The sequence below is a fragment of the Nelumbo lutea genome, chromosome 4, assembly GCF_056320005.1.
Source record: "Nelumbo lutea isolate HS-2025 chromosome 4, American lotus-T2T, whole genome shotgun sequence".
Taxonomy (NCBI): domain Eukaryota; kingdom Viridiplantae; phylum Streptophyta; class Magnoliopsida; order Proteales; family Nelumbonaceae; genus Nelumbo; species Nelumbo lutea.
Genome location: NC_142687.1, coordinates 95,389,766 through 95,412,194, shown reverse-complemented (window position 1 = coordinate 95,412,194; position 22,429 = coordinate 95,389,766). Strand labels below are relative to the sequence as shown.

At 35.8% G+C, this 22,429-nt stretch overlaps 2 protein-coding genes across 3 annotated transcripts in view; both read right to left on the bottom strand.

Annotated features, from left to right (window-relative positions):
- Positions 1-1,327: 1,327 nt before the first annotated feature.
- LOC148861974 (hypersensitive-induced response protein 4-like) lies at positions 1,328-6,448 on the bottom strand. The gene is made up of 6 exons (XM_088986604.1): positions 6,229-6,448; positions 5,786-6,092; positions 4,415-4,535; positions 4,137-4,228; positions 2,749-2,845; positions 1,328-1,990 (listed from the first exon to the last, which is right to left on the bottom strand). Exons 2-6 carry the CDS (start codon positions 5,966-5,968, stop codon positions 1,626-1,628), a joined length of 858 nt encoding a protein of 285 aa, XP_088842730.1. The 5' UTR covers positions 5,969-6,092; positions 6,229-6,448; the 3' UTR covers positions 1,328-1,625.
- Positions 6,449-12,012: 5,564 nt separating this feature from the next.
- KEU (Sec1/munc18-like (SM) proteins superfamily) overlaps positions 12,013-22,429 on the bottom strand; it is a 57,971-nt gene continuing 47,554 nt past the window's right edge. The window contains exons 14-21 of one of the 2 annotated variants that reach the window (XM_088983644.1): positions 21,440-21,565; positions 21,253-21,348; positions 17,420-17,539; positions 17,229-17,306; positions 13,789-13,985; positions 13,121-13,211; positions 12,858-12,947; positions 12,013-12,455 (exon numbers count right to left, since the gene is read on the bottom strand). In XM_088983644.1, coding sequence (XP_088839770.1) covers positions 12,405-12,455; positions 12,858-12,947; positions 13,121-13,211; positions 13,789-13,985; positions 17,229-17,306; positions 17,420-17,539; positions 21,253-21,348; positions 21,440-21,565 — 849 coding nt within the window. In that variant the 3' untranslated portion in view covers positions 12,013-12,404. The remainder of the gene's footprint in view (positions 12,456-12,857; positions 12,948-13,120; positions 13,212-13,788; positions 13,986-17,228; positions 17,307-17,419; positions 17,540-21,252; positions 21,349-21,439; positions 21,566-22,429) is intronic. The other variant, XM_088983645.1, reaches the window with a different exon arrangement.

The following is a 22,429-nucleotide window of genomic DNA, read 5'->3' as shown; positions in this document are numbered from 1 at the left end:
AAATATTGTTGATGAGAATTGTTACATAATATTGTCATTACAATCTTTAAAGGCTTGCTCCATGTTCAAAATTGGAATTGTATGGTTGCTTGTTAAAGCTTGTTTAGGAAGTTTTTGTAAGATTTCTTTCATCATGCATTATATAGGTTTTTGTAGTTTTGCTTAAACTCATTAACTTCTTCACGAAGAACATCTTGAGTTGGAGTTACACTAATTTTGAACTTGATCCTCTGGAATTTTATTTCACTTCTAGAGAATTTGGATGTAGCAGGTAATTTCATTGATCTTGAGTATTTTACTTATAATTATTTTTAGAAGATTAATTGGCAAACTATTTATTGCATAAAAAACTAGAAAAGCTTTCCAATATTATAATATATGCCATATTTTGATGAGGAAATACCGTCGAGATTAAGACACTATTTACTCTAATTTTCTGGATTGTAATGTGCTATTTTGGAACCAAGGTTTAAAGTATTGATATGGATCAGCTAATATGTGCTGATACAAATCAGCTTTTGAGATTACAGACACACAACACAGATGGAATGGCTGAAACTCTATTCCATTCCGCCTGTCTCCATGGTATTGGCTGATACACTCACAGTATCAATCCACATCTGCATAATATAGAACCATGACAGGCCAAAACACTTTGATTTAAGCCTTTGTCCTCTTTCATTAATTTATCTATTGAAATTCAAATTCGGCATTACTCATGTCATTAACTTGCCATTATTAACCCCTATCAAGTGCTATTAAATTTGGTCTTCTAATCAACCCCGTAGATTTTATGGTATAAAAATTGCAAGTGAGAAGATTCGAATCCTATTCTTAAGTTGCTCACTTTGTTGTCATATTTGCATGGGCTTTAAATTTTATCTTTAGATATTTTCTTTTCTTAGACCATGTGAAAACTTAAAAAAAAAAAAAATTGATTATTAAAATTTATAGATATTAGCATAATTATATTAATTTCATGGTAATTATAATATATATTCATACTTGTAGTTCTTTTATCATTTTTTAACCATTCCAAAATGTGTTTCAGTAGTTCACACTTTGAAGCCAATTAGCATCTGAAGTAATGCACATTTGTCATGTGGAGGGCATGAGACCTTAGCTGTTTCGAAAGCTTATTGTGTGAAAGGATTTTGAGTGTGGATGCATGGGTTGCAGTTGCACACTTGCACTACCCCTTTGTTTAAGGATAGCTGCCAACTTGACACAACCTTCCTTTTATCCAAGCTTGGGTCTGGCAGTGTAAGACAGGCTCACACTGACTGGATTCATATGCACATGAACTCAAAAGACACTTGAATTTGGTTGCTAAGAAAATGAAAGGAAAAGAATGTCTTTTTAAGCTTGGTTAACAAGGAAAACAAGTAAATTCATGTTGATCTCTTTTATTTTCTCTTATAAATGGTAGATAAGGCATAGGAAAACAGTATAGAGGAAGCAAAAGTGGCCTCCCTTTCTCCTAAAAGAAAGCCTTTATTTTCTTTCCTTTTTTTCTCTTTTTTTCACATTCTTTTTTTCTCATTTTCTTCACAACCAGAAATGGTGCAAGTAGCAAGTGAAAATGTTAGAAACGGCATAATAGGAAGCTGATAGAGCAATCAAAATCATTGGACACTGGAACTAGCTGCTTCCATCAGCCCATTGCGTATCTGGTCCCCGATGTCCCTGACATGACCAGGGCCATGTGGTATGAACACAGTAGTGTTCTTTGATGAGTTCCCAAGTTCTTTGATCGTTTCAAAATACTGTGTTATCATGATAAGATCCATCACCTCCCTTGCTGATGCGCCCTCCACCATGTGAGAGAAGTTCAAAATGTTGTCTCTCAGTCCTTCCGTAATAGCTTGCCGCTGCCGAGCCACCCCAACCCCTCCAAGGTACTTAGTCTCCGCATCTGCCTCAGCTCTCTTCACTTGGAGCACCTTTTCTGCCTCCCCTTTGTAGACGCTAGCAAGCTGAAGCCTTTGAGCTGCAACACGTAGTGGTGGCATCTTAGTTATATGGAAAGATCTGGGTAATTCAATGGAAAGATCACAACGGCCAGAAAGGGAAAAATGAAATGTAAAATTCTAAAAGCAATAAGAACAGCCAAAAGGCAGGATGTTCTCCATGATTGTGAATGTCAACTGGACTTAAATCTCAGTATCTCAGACCTGCACTAGAACTACTACTACTAACTTATAGTGAATACTAATGCGTGGAATATTGGAAGAGGGTCCAAGTTTGGTAGTACCCCTTAATGATGAATTGCAATGTATAGATATAAATGAATACAGCAAACTGGAACATACTACAGATTTGTCCTTCATGTTATTATTATTATTATTTTTTGAGAAGCTTCTTAGCAGAGAAATCTCTCTCTCTTGCTGGATTATTGCCCAGCTAAAAGTGTTTTTGACTGGTTAAAGTTATTATAAATTGCAAAATGAAGTGAAAATTACAAAATGGTAGGAACTGTAACCCATAGAACATGTCAAATGCCATCTAAGCAAATGGTTTGTTGACCAAGTCTACTGGTTTTAGACTTTTGACAGGTTTTCTGTTAAATGAAACCAGTTTCTTCTCTGGGTAACAGGTTCAATGGTCTGACTATGCAGGACAACAACAGTTTGAGAACACTGCTAGGAACATCGATACCTTACTGTTTCCTATCAGAAAAGAAATACAACCCTTGTCATTTTTTAGACATCTTATTTCATAAGAAAGTAAGGAAAAAAGACTTCTTACCTGCATTTATCTCATTCATGGCTTCACGCACTGAGGCATCAGGTATAATATCAACCATCAATATGTGCTCTATGCTATATCCATATTCCCGCATCACCTGGTGATGGTTTCAACATATATGATTTTTTAGAGATGCTAGTTGAAAAATGTCCAGCTTCAGTTAACTTGCACATTGACATAAGAATGGAACAACCTGATCATCATTCAGCAAGGGAAATGAGGAAAAAACAATAAAAAGAGAAAAAAAAAATACAAGAGCATTTATATTGGCATTTGGTGAATTAGAACCCAACAATTAATACTATTTTGACAGAAATTACAAATCAAGGAACCAGTTGAATGAAAGAAAGTAACTGTGGAAGGACTAGAATGTAAAGGACAAAGAAGAAAACAATAAATAACGACTCAAAAATCAAAATCCCATTGAAATTCATATGACATAAAAATATATAATGCATCAAAACCTTGAAGTGTGCTATCTTAGGACAGTCACAAGGAGATCTGAATATAAGATTGGTATTAGAACATCTGAGAAACAAAGGACAGAAAAAGAAACCTAATTAATTTGACCTCTCTTTTCTAATGAATACTTCTCAAATAACTCCAATACATCCAGTTAAAGCAAAATTTACATGGTCATGATATAATGTCGTTCTCAACGATTCAAGTCACCAACTTCATAATCTAGGATTTTAGATGCAACCATATGGCTCTACTTGCGAAGGAGTAATTATTAATTCTTGAGTCCATGTTTCACATCACCCAATGATTACAAAAAACCCTTAGTGGCCAACTTTTGAACCCGTCTTATCTCATTGACTGAAACTGTATAAATTTGGATATGCTATCCAATATTTGATTATACACCCACTTTTGCACAGGTTTACTTTGAATCAAGTTATATACTTACTCTCGCTTTCCAGAGATTTATTCCTTAATTTGACACCCATGAATAGGATAATCATATTATGTTTCAATCATATGCTACAGATACAGTCTATATATATGGAAAAAGAGATCCATATATTTGATTTTTCTGGAACAACCATGTGATATTAAAGGTATGTTCCATCAATGAAGTTCGCTTCTTCCTTCCTATTTTTCTTCGATGTAATAAAAGAGCCTACCATTTCTAAAACAGGGTGGATCTATTGTGCACTAGTTATAATTTCTTAAAAAAACAAACAAATACAACTAATGGCTTTCACTACACCTACATTGGTGTCAGGGGAAGCTACTCAATATTACCAAGTATAGAAATTGAATGCTGAAATATACGTGTATTTTTATGCAGCAGTTCCAAGAGAAATTGTTTTTATTGGTAATTCCCATAGAATATAAAAAACACTAAATTCTAAATAGTAAGCAATATTGTTATTGATACATACCTTCTCAAGTTCCTCCAATACAGCTTCTGCAATGCTACCCTTTTGTTGAAAGAGCTCATCTAATGTCATTCTGGGAACAAGAGCTCGGACCACTGGATTGAAGGCAAAAAACCATTACTTATTCTTTATATTCATCGATGACAAAGATTTTATAAAAAGATAGCAAAGATGTAAAATAAATTCGGATTCCCAATTGAGGAGACAAACATGGTCCTGTATCATTTCTTTTTTCTTTTTTTTTGATAAATGGAACAAACTAGTGTATCATGAAAATTTACCATCAAACACATAAGCCTGAATCTGTTCTTGAGGGTTTTGCAACTCATAGAATGCATCATCAGCATTTTCTTTGATTATCCTGTATTGAATTGAGCAGAGCAATTGCACAAAGACATTATCCTGTATGACATAATAGAATGTATCATTATTCATCCTACCAGGTGATCCAAATACCAAAAGACTGATTTAACCTTTTAACAATATGCATTTCAAGCCTGAGTAACTGAAAAGATATGGCCACAGTATTTTAAAGATACGACCAAGAAGAAAAATATCCGTCTTTGTTGAGCTTAAAAGCTACACATGAATTCAATGTTATTATATGTGAAGTTTGCCAAACCATCAGCTAGGAGATTAGATGACCTTGGAGTCCACCTGTAATGGGTTCCTATTTCCAAAAGACAGTATTAATATCTGTCTTATCTGTACTTCCACAAACCCGCTTTATTCTTTAACAAAGCAATTGCCCATCTCTGAATGTCCTTCAACCTTCAAACCTTTATAGTGGAGAGATTAGCGAGCTTTAGATCATGCAGCACTGGTCATTATTCTGCTCTAAAAGAGTACTCCTAATTCCGGATGCCCCTAGGTTCCCTAGGCTACATCCATCAAAGATATCTTATTTTATTCCAATTGGGCGTTTGCGATACTGTTGCTTATTTGATTCTTGCCATGATGGCCATGATGAGAAAGGCACTGTAAACCAATTTCTGAATATGCCATCCATGGTGAATTATTGAAAAGCCTCCACAGTTTTAAACCAATGGAAAACTTGTGGATGCCAAAAGGCATTGGTTGTAATGGACTTTCCATTTGTTTGGCCATGAGCGTCTTAGAAACATAGGTGGTGCTAGACATGGATGTCATCAATTGGACAGAATGGTTCCCACTAATCCAACATTCTAAAATTTTCTTTTTGGTTTTTAAAATGCTAAGAAATAAAGTTTTATTTTATATAAAACCAAATTACTTAGACAAGTGGCTGCCTACTAAAATTGAACGAAAAGCACACTAAGAAAAGAAAGAGTCCAAAGAGAAGTTACAATTTCTTCTGGTAAAATGTGTTACGCATTCTTTCGACACAGAATTATCATGTTACCAAATTAAGTTCGACCATGTCGAACCCTCACAATTGTATTCCAGACACCAACATGTAAAACAAACACCATAACAATAATAATCAATTCATCATACGATTCAAAACTCAGAATCGATGGAGCCAAAAAAATTGACATTTTCTTGCAAGATATAAAACAAAGTAGATTTTATCAGGGTGTACCGATCAGAAAAGACAATCCCAAATAATAAATCGTATAAACCCGTTAAGATACAAATGGTTAAGGAAGAGGAGGAAATTGCTGAGCTGCTACCTTGGTCTTGGTCTCGATGCGGACATCGAGAGAACAGACCCTGGTGGACAGAACGCCAGCGAGCCATTCACCGGCAAAAGGGTTGAAGAAGTGGAAGCCGGGAGTTGCTAATCTCTCGAAACGCCCCCATCTCTCCACCACCCCTATGCTCGCCTGATCTATACACGTTAACATATTCCCCATCTTTACTCTTACAAAATTATTTTGCTTCTTCTTCTTCCTTCGACTTATCTCTCTTCAATTGAGAGAGGAAACCGCGAAAACGAAACAGACGGAGTGCTTCCTTCTGTGAAGTCTCGAGCTGACGCTAGACAAAAAAACGGTTACACATGATCAGATGCGAAATCTAACTATACTTCTGATACCAATTCGTCAGTTGAGAAGAAATGGAAATGGACAACAGAGAGGGAAGGTGGATGTTGATAGACATAGACTGATGGTACCATCGAAACGCCATGGCCTCCACGTAGTTGAAGATGAATGGTCGGATGTCTCTTTTTTTGCGAATCGGTAGGCAAACGAGGCTCAAAGCCTCAAAACAAATTTTCTGAATCAACTTGCATAGACCAGAATTAATTCTAAGTAAACGTGAATGGAGTTGCAGGAGAAAAGGTAAAGCAGATTTTTGGTAATACTACTGTTATTGTTAGAATGCAAAAATGTGGCGGAAGAACGATATGCCATTGGTTTTATTGCAGCAAACATGCAGAGAATTCTAGAGGATATGAGATTCCATCACTCAACTTCATCACATATTCTTTTAAATATTTCAAAAAACCTAAATTATTTTTATATTATTTTAATTTATGAGTTTGGTCGTTATGTTTGGATAAACTTTTTCAAAGTGCTTTCATTTTTCCGCAGTAAAAAAAAAATGTTTATTGGCATTTGGCAACAAGTGTTTTTTCAGATAAAAATACCCGAAGCAAAATTATTTGTACAAACAAACAGCACGAAGTCGTTCTAGATTACTTATTGCTTTTGCTTTGGCCAGTTTTTACAAAATGCATCATGTGCAAAATTTGTAATACATGGCAAGATATGCATCACATTTGATGTCCATAAATATATGACACGTGGCAATTTTGAGAATATAACAATGTATAGGCCATATGACAATTTGTGACACATGATGACTAAATACATGCCATGTGATAAATTTTGTTATACATGGTGGCTAAATATATGCCACATGGCAAATTTATGACACATGGAAAAATATATGTTACATGGCAAACTTGTGATGTATAAAACAAATATATTATGTGGAAAAAGTATGTGACATATGGCAAAATATATGCCATTGTGCAAATTTGTGATTTAAGGCAAAATATACCCCATGCGACATTAAGTTAAGCTATATGTCACAACTCACAACTACGAGTCATAACCAAAAACTTGAGTATGCTTTTAATTTTTAAAACATGTTTTGAAAACAATAATTATCAAATTACAAAAGCATATGGTAAAAGCATAGATCATATTTCATACTTTTATGCTATTAAAAATACAAAAGTGAAAGAAAGCTTATCCCAACATAACCTTAGGCCCCGTTTTGCATCAATTTTTTTGGATTCTCATAATCCATCAGAAACGAATGAATTTTGGATTTTGAGAATCAATGCATGCATATGGATTCTCAATTCTAAGATTAATTATTTATTATTTATTTTCTTAATTATTTCATAATTATTATTTAGTTAGTTACTGATACTAATGTAGGCATGTTTGACTGGCCAATATGCAGCCAGCCAGCGGGTGTCAGCATAGGGTCATCATGAGGGTACGCGGAGCCATTCGGTGTCAATCGGACAGGCCTAATCTTGGAGCACCGCGTGGCTCCGCTAGAACATCTCGCCCAACCCTAGTATGGCTTGCATCGGGGCCATCTGAGCCCAATTACTCCCAAGCATTTTTGACTATAAATACAAGGCACCTCCCACAAGGTAAAGGATTTGGAACCTCTAAGACTCTTAGCATTCTTCTTACTGAGGACTGGGTGTTTACTAGTGGCCCCGTCTGTGTGCCTTGACACTGAACCTTCTACTTACCTTGTACGGACACTAACTTGATCGTCGGAGTCCTTGCCTCGGGTATTCACCCGAGTTCTTTGACACTTCTTTCCTTGCATAGCAAATTCATAGGGCCCTCTTTGGACCCCTCATACGCCCAGCCAAGCATTCACACTTTGTCACCAACTCTTCCGAGATCATCCACCTTGGCCCCTAGGCCTCATTATCCTCAATGCCCAAGAAGGTGGTCAGCCTCAACTTTGGCATACCCTTACCGATCGTCTACATGCCCTCGGCTTTGGCCCCTCTCGCGGAGTACTTGGGGCCTCGAAGCTCTCGGTCAAGACTCCTGATCTTAGGAGTAAAATTACTATGTTGCCCTCGACCAATCCGAGCGACAACACTTACTTTTTATAAATTATTTATTTATAATTAGTAGTTTTTGTACATATTAAAATCATTATGTAATAATTTATTAATTACATAATTATTACTTTTATTAATTAAATGATTATGTAATTGTTTATTTTATATATCTAATAATTAGTTATTAAATGCTCAATTTTCTTTAAAATATTTAACTATTTATAATTTGCATCAATTCTATAATTTATGAATAATTTTGTACTCTTAACTAATTGTTAATTAATTTATTAAATAGTTTAACAAATTTTCTTAGATCTAGGGCTAAAATGGTTTAATTGTCATTTTCTAGGCATTAGCATTCAAAGTTCTAAAAAAACTTCTTTACATTCAAATATCAATACCAAGAAAAGCTCACCAAGTTCAATGTACCTCTAATGCCTCGTTCATTTTTTTTGGCAAATGGGGGTAAATAAGTTGGTCAATATGAGAATTGACCAATTCACCTGTGTTTGTTCTTTAATATTAATAGGTCCCACAGAAAATAATGATTCTTAAATGACTCAATTACTTGGGTAAGTATTACCCTTTACGTATTTTGGGTAAATAACTTTTCTGTCTACAAGAAACATTGCTAATACATGATAGGACAATATTGCCTCATCACTAATTACACTTTTATACATAAAACAGTCATTGTTTAACTTAACCTAGGAAACAAAAGAAAACTCAAAAATGCACTTATTCGGGTAAGTGCTTCCAAAGAAATATTTGTCTAAATAAGTGAATTTACCTAAGTAAATGATTCCTCGAAAAACAGATTAGGCCTGCAAGTACTTATTGCAATTTCAAAGACATTCAAATTTCACATAAACTTCAATGCAAACAAACAAGACCTTAATTTCATATTCATTTATTTGAACCATACCCTTGAATAGTTTAATACTTTGAGTGATTCACCAGTTCAACTGTCTATGGCTTAATAGCTTCCACGTAAAGAGATGGATTATTGCCAAGTGTGAGCATTGTTCGGTCCAAACTGAAAAACCAAACCAAACATTTCGATTTCATTTTATTTGGTTCGATTAATTAGATTTTATAAAATTTTTGTTTCAATTTTGATTTTCAGTATTTGAAATTCAACCAGCCAAAAAAACCAAATTAACCAAATTTTAGTATATATATAATTTCACCAAAAAAATATAACACTAATGGAATTTGGTTTTAATAAAAAAACTGAACTGAATTTATGTTTCAGTTTTGTGGGCTTTTTACCAAAAAAAATAATAAAGTTGGTTGAATTGACAAAATCAGATATGTTTACAAACAAATTACAAAAGCAATAAGCGGGAAAAAAGTTACATTTTATGAACAAAATTATCCTCCCCAATTCTGATTTTTATCTTCTTTTTCTCCCATTCTTTTTCTTCTTCACTGTAGCAAAACGACCATTAGAAATTTAAACTAGCGTCTTGACTCCACCAAAATTTTTACCATTTAATACAGTGACCACCAAACCAGGTATCGTGTTACCAAGTGTACCTATATACGCATTGTGGGTCATCGTTATACAACAATCTGAGTGCTGTGAGGATATGGAAGTGGAGCAATGCTTGGTTATTCAGACCAATTTCACATTTAGTATTTCATGATGTGGAAGAGTCGAATCAGAGGTGAGGGCAAAACTAGAACCATGGGTGTAAGCCGGGCAAGCAACTGTCCAAGACAATAGGGATCAACTTCTCAAGTAGAGTTTGACAAGTACTAGTATAACCAGTTCGTGGTGGTGAATGAATATTGCTTGCACCTGCTCATGATTAGAATATATATTTGATTGACGGGAGCACATTAGAATTAGTATTGAAGGAATTTCCAATTATTCCCAGTTCACGATTTGGGCACAATCCCATGCGAAGTATGCTCTGTTTTAATGATTCGACACAAGATTGTTCGCCTCTCATTTCTCAAATTCAAAACAAACTTGCTAATATGGAAAGATTTAATTTCCCCATGAATTATACTTGCCTGATTTTCTTTCTAGGCATCTTTCAAAGGCGAAATTTGTAGGATTTTATACTGGAGTAAGGGGAAGAACAGGGGAGGAAATTTCCTGTGATTTTTTCAAATAATGGGTAATAGAGAAGTTGCTTTTCTAACAATGGGGAAATAAGACTCTAGTTCATGATTCTGATTGCATTTTTGCTACAACATAAGAGGGAGGAGGAAGAAGAAAATGGGGGGAGAGAGAGAGGGGAAGGGGCAACTACCGAACTGGTTTGGTAGTCACCATGTTTGACGGTACTGATGGGGAAGAAGAAATAAAAAGAGAGAAAGTTAACTTTCTTCCCACTCATAGTTTTTGTAATTTGTTTGTAAACATGTCGGATTTTGTCCATTCAACTAACTTTATAATTTTTTTTTTGTAAAAAGCCCCTATTTTTAGTAATTCGACTTCAATTTGGTATTTTATTTTAAAAATTAGTTTTTGAAATTTGGCTTATTCATTTTGGTTTTAATTGAATAAACCAAATGCTCACCCCTGTTATTGCCCATTCTGCATGCTCAAAAGATTTTTCAAGTACGAGTAGGAGCAAAACCCTTCATTCTTCCCTCACTATCACGGAATAATTGTAGCCACTTCCGATTGAAAATTTTTATAAACTTCTAGTGCCTCAATCCAAGTACTCAACAGTTTTCGTCAATCTTCTTCTAATTTCAATCCTCAATATGAGGTTCATTACGCTAAAGCTACTAGTGGATTTGTGACACTGCGCAGACTTTTTGAATTTTGACACAAGGTGAAGATCGAAGAGCCTGGCTATCCATTTGAGTGATATAGATCGATGCCCTCAAAATTGGGGCATTTAACCCATGTTTCCTTGGGACAATCCTCTTGAAACCGATATCAGATGCATCGTTTCAATACTTCAAAGTTTAAACCTCAACTTATACCTAATATATTGTCATTTGAGCTTAGTGTTAATGATGCATTCTTTGTATTTATCATTTATACGAGTTTCCCTAGATTGTAATACCAAAAATTAAAAATAATAATAATAATAATTTCCTTAAATAGCTACGCATATCCTAATCATTCCAATGTTTGTCACGAATCACGATACATACTCTGCGATCCCTGATATTAGGTCAACCAACAACACATCACTGGTTGTGCGGTTGGTGCCTTCAGATTTTGTTTGGAATGAAACCTACTAACCCTGCTCGCTCAGTGCTCACTAGTCATTCATACTAGAATTTTCCCCTAAATAATCTTCTACCCAAAAGCTATCTTTCAACCTTGGATGTCATCAACTGAAAGAGGTTAAGGGCATGGCATAAACCAAAGAAAGGAGGCTCCCTCCCACCATATTTTTAAACAAATACATATGTAACAAACTTATATCTGATATTCACCTGGAAAAATTGAACACAGCCAGGTGTATATTCCTCACCGTCTGAGGACGCTGTCCATATGGCCAATTCAGTGATCCCAATGACATTGATGATCTGGATTGGTTATAAGCCTATAACATCCCTCCAAGTGACCAATGCCCCAATTGTAACGAACTTACCTGTTACCTCAGACAAAGCAGAACTATTTTTTCAGGCAAGAGTTCAATGAACAAAAGTTCTCTCAGGCTATGTTTGGGTTGAAGGAAAAGCTAGGGAAAGGAAGGGAAAGACAGGGAAATCTATACAAGGTTTGTAAAGGTTTCCCTACGTTTCCCTTCCTTTCCATGCATTTTCTTTCAAACCAAACAACATAACCTCAAGGAATAAGGAACACAAAAAACATAACAAAAGGGCATGCTTAAAAAGTCCTACCTGCCCGGAAAATATCAAGCCATAGAATTCACAAAACGCTCCTCTTCCCAGTTTTGCTGATGCATGTACATCATATTACAAAATATTTATATACAATAAGAATTGTTCAGTGGCTTTCAGGGTTATCAATTACAACGCCAACACAGGGTGTGTACAACATTCAGAAAACAGCTAAAATGGAAGTCTTGGTTCTAGCTCCTACCATGTACTTCCAGAAAAGCTATCTTCCAACTACAAATTTTCTCTTAACACATCTTTTCATTGATGACTGAAAAATGGTCCAAGAAAAAAAAAAGATAGAAAATGATGGGGAAGGGATATGGAAAGAAGCTATGTGGACTAAAGGTTACAGATGAGAAAGCCAGCCTGGATGTCATCAAGAAAAAGTGTGCCCCAAGCAATCCAATGCATCCGCAAATTTAAATTTGAAGATCATCTAATGAAAGTCCTGCTGTCAGCATCTTCACTTTCTGCACTTGGATCCAAAGTTATCAGAAGCCAACCACTGTTTATTCTTTTACCGTTATTAGGTAAAGACACTCTGGTCGGTTAAAATAAAACACATGAATGAGAAAAAGAAACAAACGAACTACAGGGTGCTATGGCATATTTTGCATGTGGTAGCAAAGGTCCACATGCATTAACAGTGCATGTCCAGGAACACACCTACCACAGAAAGTTTCTGCCTGATAGATCTTTTTACCTTCTGCATTATCAGTGCAGAAAGCCCATTTTTACATACATACAATGAATTAAGAGGAGTTTCTCATATCCAGCAGGGCTGCAAGACCCAGTACTTGCAGTCTGGGGTCTCCATACCTACTTGAAAGCACAAATTATTTTTGACCCACTTCATATAGGAATGTTCTTACCGTGATAAATTGTGGAGGATCATCAAGACTTGAAGATCCTAAGATAACCTCTCTCTTCAACTTTGCCGTGAGCTTGTGGCAAACACGTAGCTGAAATAAGGAAAAGAAACGATGCTTCATAAGAAACCCTTTGCCTTCACATAAAACTTTTGGCGTCACCCGGACTCAAACCGGAGACCTTCAGTGTGTTAAGACTGATAAGAAACACTTTGCCAGAACATGCAACTGAGCCATAGAATTCACCAATGATGGAATTATGTTACCTCTGATCTGGTAGCTCCACCCACAATAAATACAAAGATACGCTGGCCCATCTTCTTGAAATCACTAGATGCATGCCTCAGTAATGAGTCACTGCAGATGCAGTGTACGAGAGATAAGAAAATGGAAAAATCCAAGAATGAAGGAACCTTATCATGGAATAACTAGACAAAATGACTCAGTATTGAGTCTACAGGCTATCTAGGAGAAATAAGAATATGGAAAACCCAAGAGTTAAGAACTAACTGTAGTTCAAAATGAAAACAGTAAAAGGGTAGACCAGCGCAAGAGGCTCCTGCCAATGCAGGGTCTAGGGAGGGACAGATGTACCCAACCCTGGTCACCCAGGTCGCAATGGAGAAACCCAACTGTTGCGCCAGGACCCACCCTCTTGGAGATGAAAACAGTAACTAGATTAAACTACACAATTGCAAGGATTTTAAAGTGATCTATGAAAGGTATAGCCACACTTGTCATATCTGGTGGAATCACAGATTGCCTAAACACAGTACTAACCCAATTAGATAATCGTTGCTGTATCAAAGTATAAAATATAACTTGGACAAGAAATCATCATGGTCCAATTTGATGGTTGGCCCCACCTCATTCATGAATGTCACACTACAGCAGACATAATAGGGCCCTGAAATTTAAGAATCAAAAATAGTACCTTGAATACCCATCATCGGAATTGCGGGGACGGGCCCATGTAGCAGTCCTCCTTGATCTCATTGAATGGGCAGGTGGACCTTGACTTGTCCGTACCAATGACATTTGTGTGGTCCCATGGACAGTGGGGCTTGGATCATTCGTACATGGGTAATCATTCTTTGATAGCTCACCTTTGCCAAGTTTTTCAATCAGCTCCTGCAAGTGGGAAAGAATAAAAAATTGGAACAGATCATACAGGGTGGTGATCTAGGAAGATACCCATTCTTTATAAACTGGACAGACCATTGTTTATTTGTCACTGTTCAGAAAACAAAAGCACCCCAATGTATTAACGTTTCATTGCAAATAAGGTAACTTTTTTGTTATCAATAGGAACTGGCTGGATTACCAAAAGAAGGATGTTCCTAAATCAGCACTCATCATAAAATGAAATACAGATCATTGCTTGAATATCTAACACTCTTCAAATGTGAATAATTTGCAGCATATTGTTTTCATCCCGGAAACATATTCTATTTACCCATCAAGAGGAAAAATTACTCCTAGTACCATATAATGTAAGGAAATAAAGTTTGATCATACCTATTATAATGAGAGATAATGTCAAGAACCTGCTTACTTAAATAGCAGAACCTGATCTAGATAGTAGGTACAATTATTGGAACTAGCACACCTAGTTGCTCTAATTCCCAATCTCAAATTAAGAACTTCCATATTACTGCCAAACATAGATATCACAATAATACTTACCTAACCTAAAAGGTGTAGCAACTTTTAATAAGTTAGGGAGCAGAAAACTTAGGAAGAGGCAATGTCAAATACTGAATACCAAACTTAAATATTTTCAATCAAAAGAAACGGATGAAACTCCAAAGTATTACCTTGTGTACAACAAGCTCAGAGAAACAACTTTAAACAGCTACCATAATAACTTAGCTGTGACCTAAATATTTTATCTTCAGCCTTCAACCATTGAACCCTCAATTTCTGTCACCAAGACCAAGAAATCTCTTACATATAAATCAATATACTTTATTCTTTTCTTGTGATGCATCTATTTCCCCTCATTTTTTGATATATTCCTGGCTTCTTTTTGGTCAATTTCTTATATTTGTAATAGGGTTCTTTTAGCAATATATACAGCCTACCTCTTCCTTATCCCACTTCATGATATTCTACAGGGTTCCCATTCTCTTGGAGTAGCCTCCCACCATTCTGTAAGGACTTCAAAGAATATCTCCATTCTATAAGGACCTGGTTTGAAGATGACAATACCAATTTGAACTTTGAAGTATAATAGGCATATGATCCAATGTCAGTCTTTATTGGATGTTTGAATAATGTTAGTGACTGTTTCCTCTGAACTGCTGCTTATTAAAAAGTGATAAAATTTTGATAAAGATGGATTCCCCCGGAAATTACTCCAACTGAACTAAGCAGCAGATGTAAAGTTCACCAGGTCACATTTTCCATTGGTCCCCAAATTCCAACATGTCCATCAATATCCTCATATCCTTGCTTCCCAGTTGTGGACCTCATAATATTGCAATCACTGTCAATACACCATGGGAGTTAGGACACTCCATCAGTTGTAAGCATCATCAAGTTCCCTCCAAAACTCACCTCAACAGTTGCTGCAAATAAGGCCATTAACACTTGAAGGCTACCACCATAGTTGTCATGGTGACGCCTAGGCAATAAGGCATTCTTGGAGGGTCGCCTCACCCAAACGCCTACATATTTATATGTAAGACACCACATAATATTTTATATTTATATTTTATGTTAATAATAGTAGTACAATAGATATTATTAGACTAGAATATTCATATTGTGGGTTTATAGTATTAATATTGTTATTCTTATACTACTTTCTTTTTGTTATTTTCTTGTTCGTTTGGGTTCAATTGAGACACAAGGCAGTGACATATTCTTGAACCCTTTAGGAGTTCAAAACCTGAATTGATAAGTAAAAAATAACTTGAAGGTTTTATCCAATTGACACACAAGAACAATCAATGGGACTTCTTCTAACAAGGGCTCAACCGCTCAACCCTTATGTTTTGCATGTTTATTTCCTTTCTTATTTTTTTACTCATAAATATGTTAACTTTCAATCTATTAATATGGGGTTTATACTTAATTTATGAGAATTATGGTGATTACTAATTAAAGATCACTACTTATTACAATGAAACCTAGGGATCTACCCTAGGCACTCCCCTATCGCCTATCTTCATGGCTTCACCTTGGCGCCTTGAAAACTATGGCTATTACTAAATCCTTTCTATTATATTTCTGCAAAGGACAAGGGAGATACTAACCCACCATCTGATCAGATACTCTAACATCGTTATCCCATAAAATTAAAGTACCTCCGAAGACACCTGCTGGTTTGGCTGCCCATCCGCAACTCCTACATTTTCACACCCGTCATTTGATTGTCCCAGACCTCCACTTTGTTTCCTAGAGAATTACAATATCCAGTTTCTCTGGAGCTCCCAACCATGTACATTCCACAATACAGGTTTTATCAAATCATGTCTTATGCACTCTCCCCTACCCAACTAACTACATGCACCCCTAGGGTCATTGCTTCCCCTTCCCCTTCCCACTGTTCCTGCAGAGCTTCCAAGTTCCAACATCATTGAGGGTCTATTCCAATTTCCAACCTAAGTCGTTCCCTTGTTAACTTGGGCTTCTTCTTTATCAGTGCATTAACTTCTTCACCTCCTCTCTATTGTCATGAATATGGACATAACTTCACTTTCATGGCCTTCAAATGAGATATTTAAGAACCTACTGATATCTAAATTTTTGCACATACACAGTGGCACCTGCTCCCTCTCTTCACTGAAGCTCTTGCACCTTCGCTTAAACCACCTAGGACTGATATAGCAACTGTCTTTGTGGTGTCATAGGACTCATCAGTAGGGATTGATTGTGAACATGGTACCTCTTCCACTAGTGGCAACAGTCTCTTCTCTGTATCAGTTAAGAAACATTCCTACATTGGAGGCTAAATGGTGTGAATAAGAGGGAAAAAATCCTTATGAAGACCTTTCCCCTTGTGATATTTTTTTATGGTTAAGAAGGAACTCAGGCATATTGGAGAATTGAGCACCAACTCAGGCATAAGCATATACACATATATATTGGAGTGCAAAGAATTTAAATGCCTTTAAATTTTCTTAATTTTGAATTGTTGTATAAGCTAAATAGAAAGCTGCCTTCTTTCTTTATGGGTGACAGCCCTCCTTGAAGCTCCTGAATGTACATGGGCCTTGCTTCTCTTATGCACTCCATACAATTTGATCATACATGAAAGTTCACTTTCAACACAGACACACACACACAGGAAAAAAAAAAAAGAAAAAATGTGATTAAATGTCATTAGCAACTAATGCAAAGAAGCCATTAACCTTATACCAGATATACCTCTATCATAGGGTAAAACCTTGATAGTTGCCATGTTTCTTCCTCTCCAGAACGGTCCTTTCTAACTGCATGATTCTTCTGATAATCAAACAAAGAACATAGTGGAACTATCATATTCACTTCCAGATAATATAAGTATTCAGGATTCTGCAAAAATCTTGAAGAATTATTTAAGCTATTGCTATGTTTACCTTTTGAATGTCAAACTTGAGAGAGAACCCCCCTGTTGAGGTCTTTTTGGCATCTGATAGTCCCTCAAGCAATCTCATATTTTTAACAGCATTCATATCATCAAGCGATAATTTTGCTAACTGGAAAGATAAGGTATAGCTTTCATAAATATTTGCAGGCACACCTCAATCACTATAATCTTGCCAATTCAGCAAGGAACATCTAATATACATAACTACACATAATGCAAGTAATATCCTGCTCATGAAATTTTATTTTGCCAACACCTATTCCACCCTTAATCTATTATGACCAGATACATATGGATGGGGCCGTAGTTGGGTCAGATTCGGATTTAATCCGATTCTGATTTTTATTTTTAAAATAAAAAAATAATTACCTTTAACTTATATATAATGAATTAATATAAATATGAAATATTGAATTTATAACATATAAATATATGTATGTATATATATTCACATTATGAGACAGTTCACCTTCATGTCATAGATCCATTTCTCAATGACCACCTACTTTAAATGCTTCAACATTCTTAGCTACTACTAAGTTTTCACCTAAACCCATTAAAGATGGTGATTAGATTAGACCTAGGAATCATCTAAACCCTTGGTGTACACAGAGACTGTTTGCTATTAATTGGTGGCCTTCTATGCACGTGACGAAACCATCTTAGCCTACTCTCTCTCATTGTATCACTTATTGGAGCTACTCCTAAGTTTCAAAAGATGGCTTCATTCATGATCCTTTCCTTTCTAGTTTTTACCATAGTTTTCAAAGCACCAAGGTGAGGCTAAGCGACAAGGGGGCGCCTAGTTGCCTAGGCATCACCTAGGCGATCGATTTTTTTCAAGTAAAAGCATGTATCCTAGGGTAGTTCCCTGGGTTCCATAATCATATTTTCTTAATAAATATCCATAATTTTCATAAGAAAAAGTACAAACTTCATGTTAAAGTATAGATAATTAACATATTCCAACATATTCATGAGAAGAAAAAGAAGAAAGAAATGAAAATTCAAAAAATATAGGGGTTGAACCCCTATTTCTGTTATAGGAAAAGAAGAAAAGAAACGTGGAAGAAGAAGAAATTAGTATATAAAAACACAAAATTAGTAAAGAAAAAGAAGAAAATGTGTTGATTGGACAACATTGTTTGTTCTTTCTTACTTATTGGTTCAGGTTTTGAAGTCTTTGAGGGTTCAATACAGCATTAAGCAATGCTTGTGTTGATTAAACCCTAACAAATAAGAAAATAACAAAAATAAATTAGTATATAAACACACAAAATGAGTATTTTAGTTTAAAATGTCTATTTTATAATTATAACCTCAAAAAATTAAGAATATAGAAGTTTGTTATAACACGCTATAGAAAACTGCTTGGAGATTAGGCGAGGCAAGACTCCAAGGGTGCTTTGTCTCCTAGGCGTCACCTTGACAACTATGGTTATTACACTCTCCATATTAGCATTCGCATTCTGCCACTCATTTTCTGAACATGTTGTCTCTTGACTGCCCAACACTCTACTCCAAACAACATAACTGGCCTTACAACTGTTGTATAGAATTTTCCTTTTAATCTAAGTTGTATTCTCCTATCACACAAAAGTCCAGATGGACCCCTCCGTTTTGCCCAATCTGCTCTAGTTCTCTGGGTGACATCCTCCTCAATCTCTCCCTTGTTATGAATTATTGAACCAAGGTACTGGAAATGGTCACATTGAGTTATCTCTTGGTTTAATGGAGGTTATACTTTACCTTTTTCAAATAAAAAAACAAATCATTCTGAAGTAATTCCCACATTACAAATATTTTGATAGGCAATATGGAAGGAAAATGAGAAAACTGTGTTTTTCTTGGGCAAAATGAGAAAAAAAAAATTGTTGAAACATTAAATAAGTAAATGTGTTTTTATATCAATATTTTAAATGAGAACGAAATAACTAGAGGAAAATAACAGACCATTGTAAATTCATATTTGTAAATATGCTCGAGAGCCACTCATGAAAATAATCGCATATGTAATATCAGTGAGACCCAAATCTATCAAGCATACCAGTCACTGTGTATTAACTACTTTTATTAACCATAGTAGCATTTCTAAATTTCAATAGGTATTTTCTAAATATTCCATAGAGCTACCATTATGTTTCCAAATATTTCAAATCTTCCCATCTTGTCTCCACAAGTTTCCATGGTACAAATATGGTTGGGCAAATAATTGAGAAGTATAACTCTAATTGATGTGCAAAGGAATCTCATTGAAATAATTAAATTTCCCAAGGCATACTCTCTAGGATCCTCTATATCAAATTACAATTTTATGGCAGTTATTCCATAAAACCTAGGCCACCTGGTGTTGGAGGAATTCTCAATAAATCAGATGACAGCATTATTTGGGTCAGGATGGCTGAGAAGGGACCTTCAGAACTGGCCCATCTCCCGAATAAAACCTGATACATCATTTCAACCTTTCCTATCAGAAGAACGTAAATTCCAAGGGAGCTAAACTTGATATCTGATAGTTTAACAAGAGCTTGAGAGAAGGACCTTTTGTACAGTAATTGCTAGATGCGTGCCTAAGTTTTTTCAAATGACAAATGGGACATAATCTCTTTTTGTTGCTTCCGTACATCCTCTCATGCAAATAATGTTTTTAAACTGATGATTAGATTGTTACCTTTCTCCCAAAACCCACCCACACGCACACACTCGCACATAAAGCTACACAACAACAATATACTGACTTACCCATCAAGAAATACAAGAATAAACTTCAGGCCATTATCTAACACCCAATAAGGGGACCCAGATGATCAAAGGCATGAAGATGGCTGGGAAAGTTTGTGGGGATGGAATTTCTGGCTCACCAGGAAAAGAGGAGTTTGCTGAAGTGAATCAGGCAGAGAGAAGGGAGGTTGCAACTACTTCTGAGGCAATCACATTTTCCAGAGAGAGTACAATGGAAAAAGATGTTCAGATGGTAACCACTATGGGGCTATTCTTTATTGGGGGGAGGAGTGGGCTAGAGAGATTTTTGCTGAGCTTGAGTGCGAGGCAATCCAGCAAGCCCCAGTGAAGGATTCTTGGTATGGATTTTTGGAGGAACAAGGTAAAGAGGTTGAAGAGGCAGAAGGCTTGGATATTTATGACTATGGTGGGCTTCCAGGAAGTCACAAGTTTAGAATAAAGGTGGATCAGTATGTGGACACAGTGGTACAGGTGAATAAGAAGGGTGCTAAAAGTGTTAGGGGAAGAGGGAGAGGAGGAAGAGGAAGAGGAAGAGGAAAGAAATTGTTAAAATTGATTTTGTTGGAAGTCATTATGTACCATCATAGATATGGTGGATGTGCATATCCTATTTGGGGGGTGATCCTTGTGGAAGCTCAATGGTCTGATACCCAATCCAACATTCGATCCAATTATCTGGTTTGTTGTATTTGAGGGGCGATCCGTGTTGATGGCCTTCTGTTTTTCTGTACAGCCTGTGTTTCTCAGCCTCTTTGTTTTGCATGTAGGGCCATTTCTCTTCAATCATTATGTACCATCGTAGAAATGTACTACTTCACAGTAAACCCTAGATATATTTAGCAGCCTACTTTTTCTATAACATAATGCTACTTTGATACCAGCAGTGTTTCATGGACTCTCCTAAAGGATGATGTGTCATGCCATGGATTCTTGAGGGAACTTCTATTTCCCTTTTTTTATCTCCTACCTTATTTGACATATAGCTACTACAAGTTGGACCCACTTTTTTGTATTAAATGTCAGTTAGTAACAAAACATATTTTGTAGATGATAAGAGGAAAAGCAATAAGAGGAACTTACCTGTATCAGCTTTAAACCCTTGTCGCCCTCAAATTTCTCAGGATAAATGGATGCATATATCATCATTAACCGCAACTTATTTTCTCGGGTAGCGTCCTACATTACCAATACATTTGATATATCAGCCATCCAAAGTACATATGAGTCATTAGTAACATGCATCAGTTTCCATTCGTTGATATGTCACCTGCTTTGTCCTTAGAAAATTGATTATGTCCTTTGTTCCTGCATCTCCAAAGACTAGATCCTGCTCCAGTTGCCCAAGTTCCCGAAGCCCTAGCTCCCTGATAGTTCTGTTGATCTTCCCAGCAATCTGCATATAAAAACCTGGTTAGCATGATTCCTGGAGTCTTCCATCACTTATTTATTCTTTACATTTATTCTTTTTTCCTTCTTTAATCAATTTGTTCACTTAAAATCAATCAATAAATTTAGTTACCTTTGCTTTCCACTTTGTGTAGGTAATCATCAAATTGAATTACTCTCAACTCTAAATGTAGTTCTTTACATTCACAGTTCAAGCATGTGAAACTTTCAATATTGTCATTACCTATTTAGTGGAAACTTCGCTATTTGAAAGGTCTTTTTTATGTTTATTTTAAAAACCAATAGACCATTACTAGTGTACAAACAATAACAGGAAATTCAAAAGTTGATAAACCATTATGAAGGTGTAAAACACATAAGAATCTACAAAAGAATGCATATTTGAAAAAAAAAAAAAAAGGTGTGTGCTTGGTCTTAGGCAAAGGTGTATCAGATGCTAGGGCTGATCATAGGCTGGGCAGGGATTCTGGGCCTATAACTTTAAATACTTCACAGTAAATATATAATGGAACCAAAAAATGCGCCTTGCCAGGAAATTTATACTGTATAATATATATTTTATAATTAATATAATGTAAAATAACACATATATAATATTTTATACCATACATATACATTGAGGGTTAGGTCAGGCTTGGACACAAAACCTTAACCCAAGCCATTAATTTGCAGGCCAGGTTAGCACTAAGTGCCCCAACCAGATGCATGCTTTTTGAAGGAGGATGGAAGCTGCAAATGGGTTCCAGAAAAAATCATACCAAAAAATGCACCTTGCCTGCATAACATCTTGTTGTATCTCCCTCTTTTAAATTCTAATGAATTGATCTTTTCTGTGTTGCTGATCAAAAAA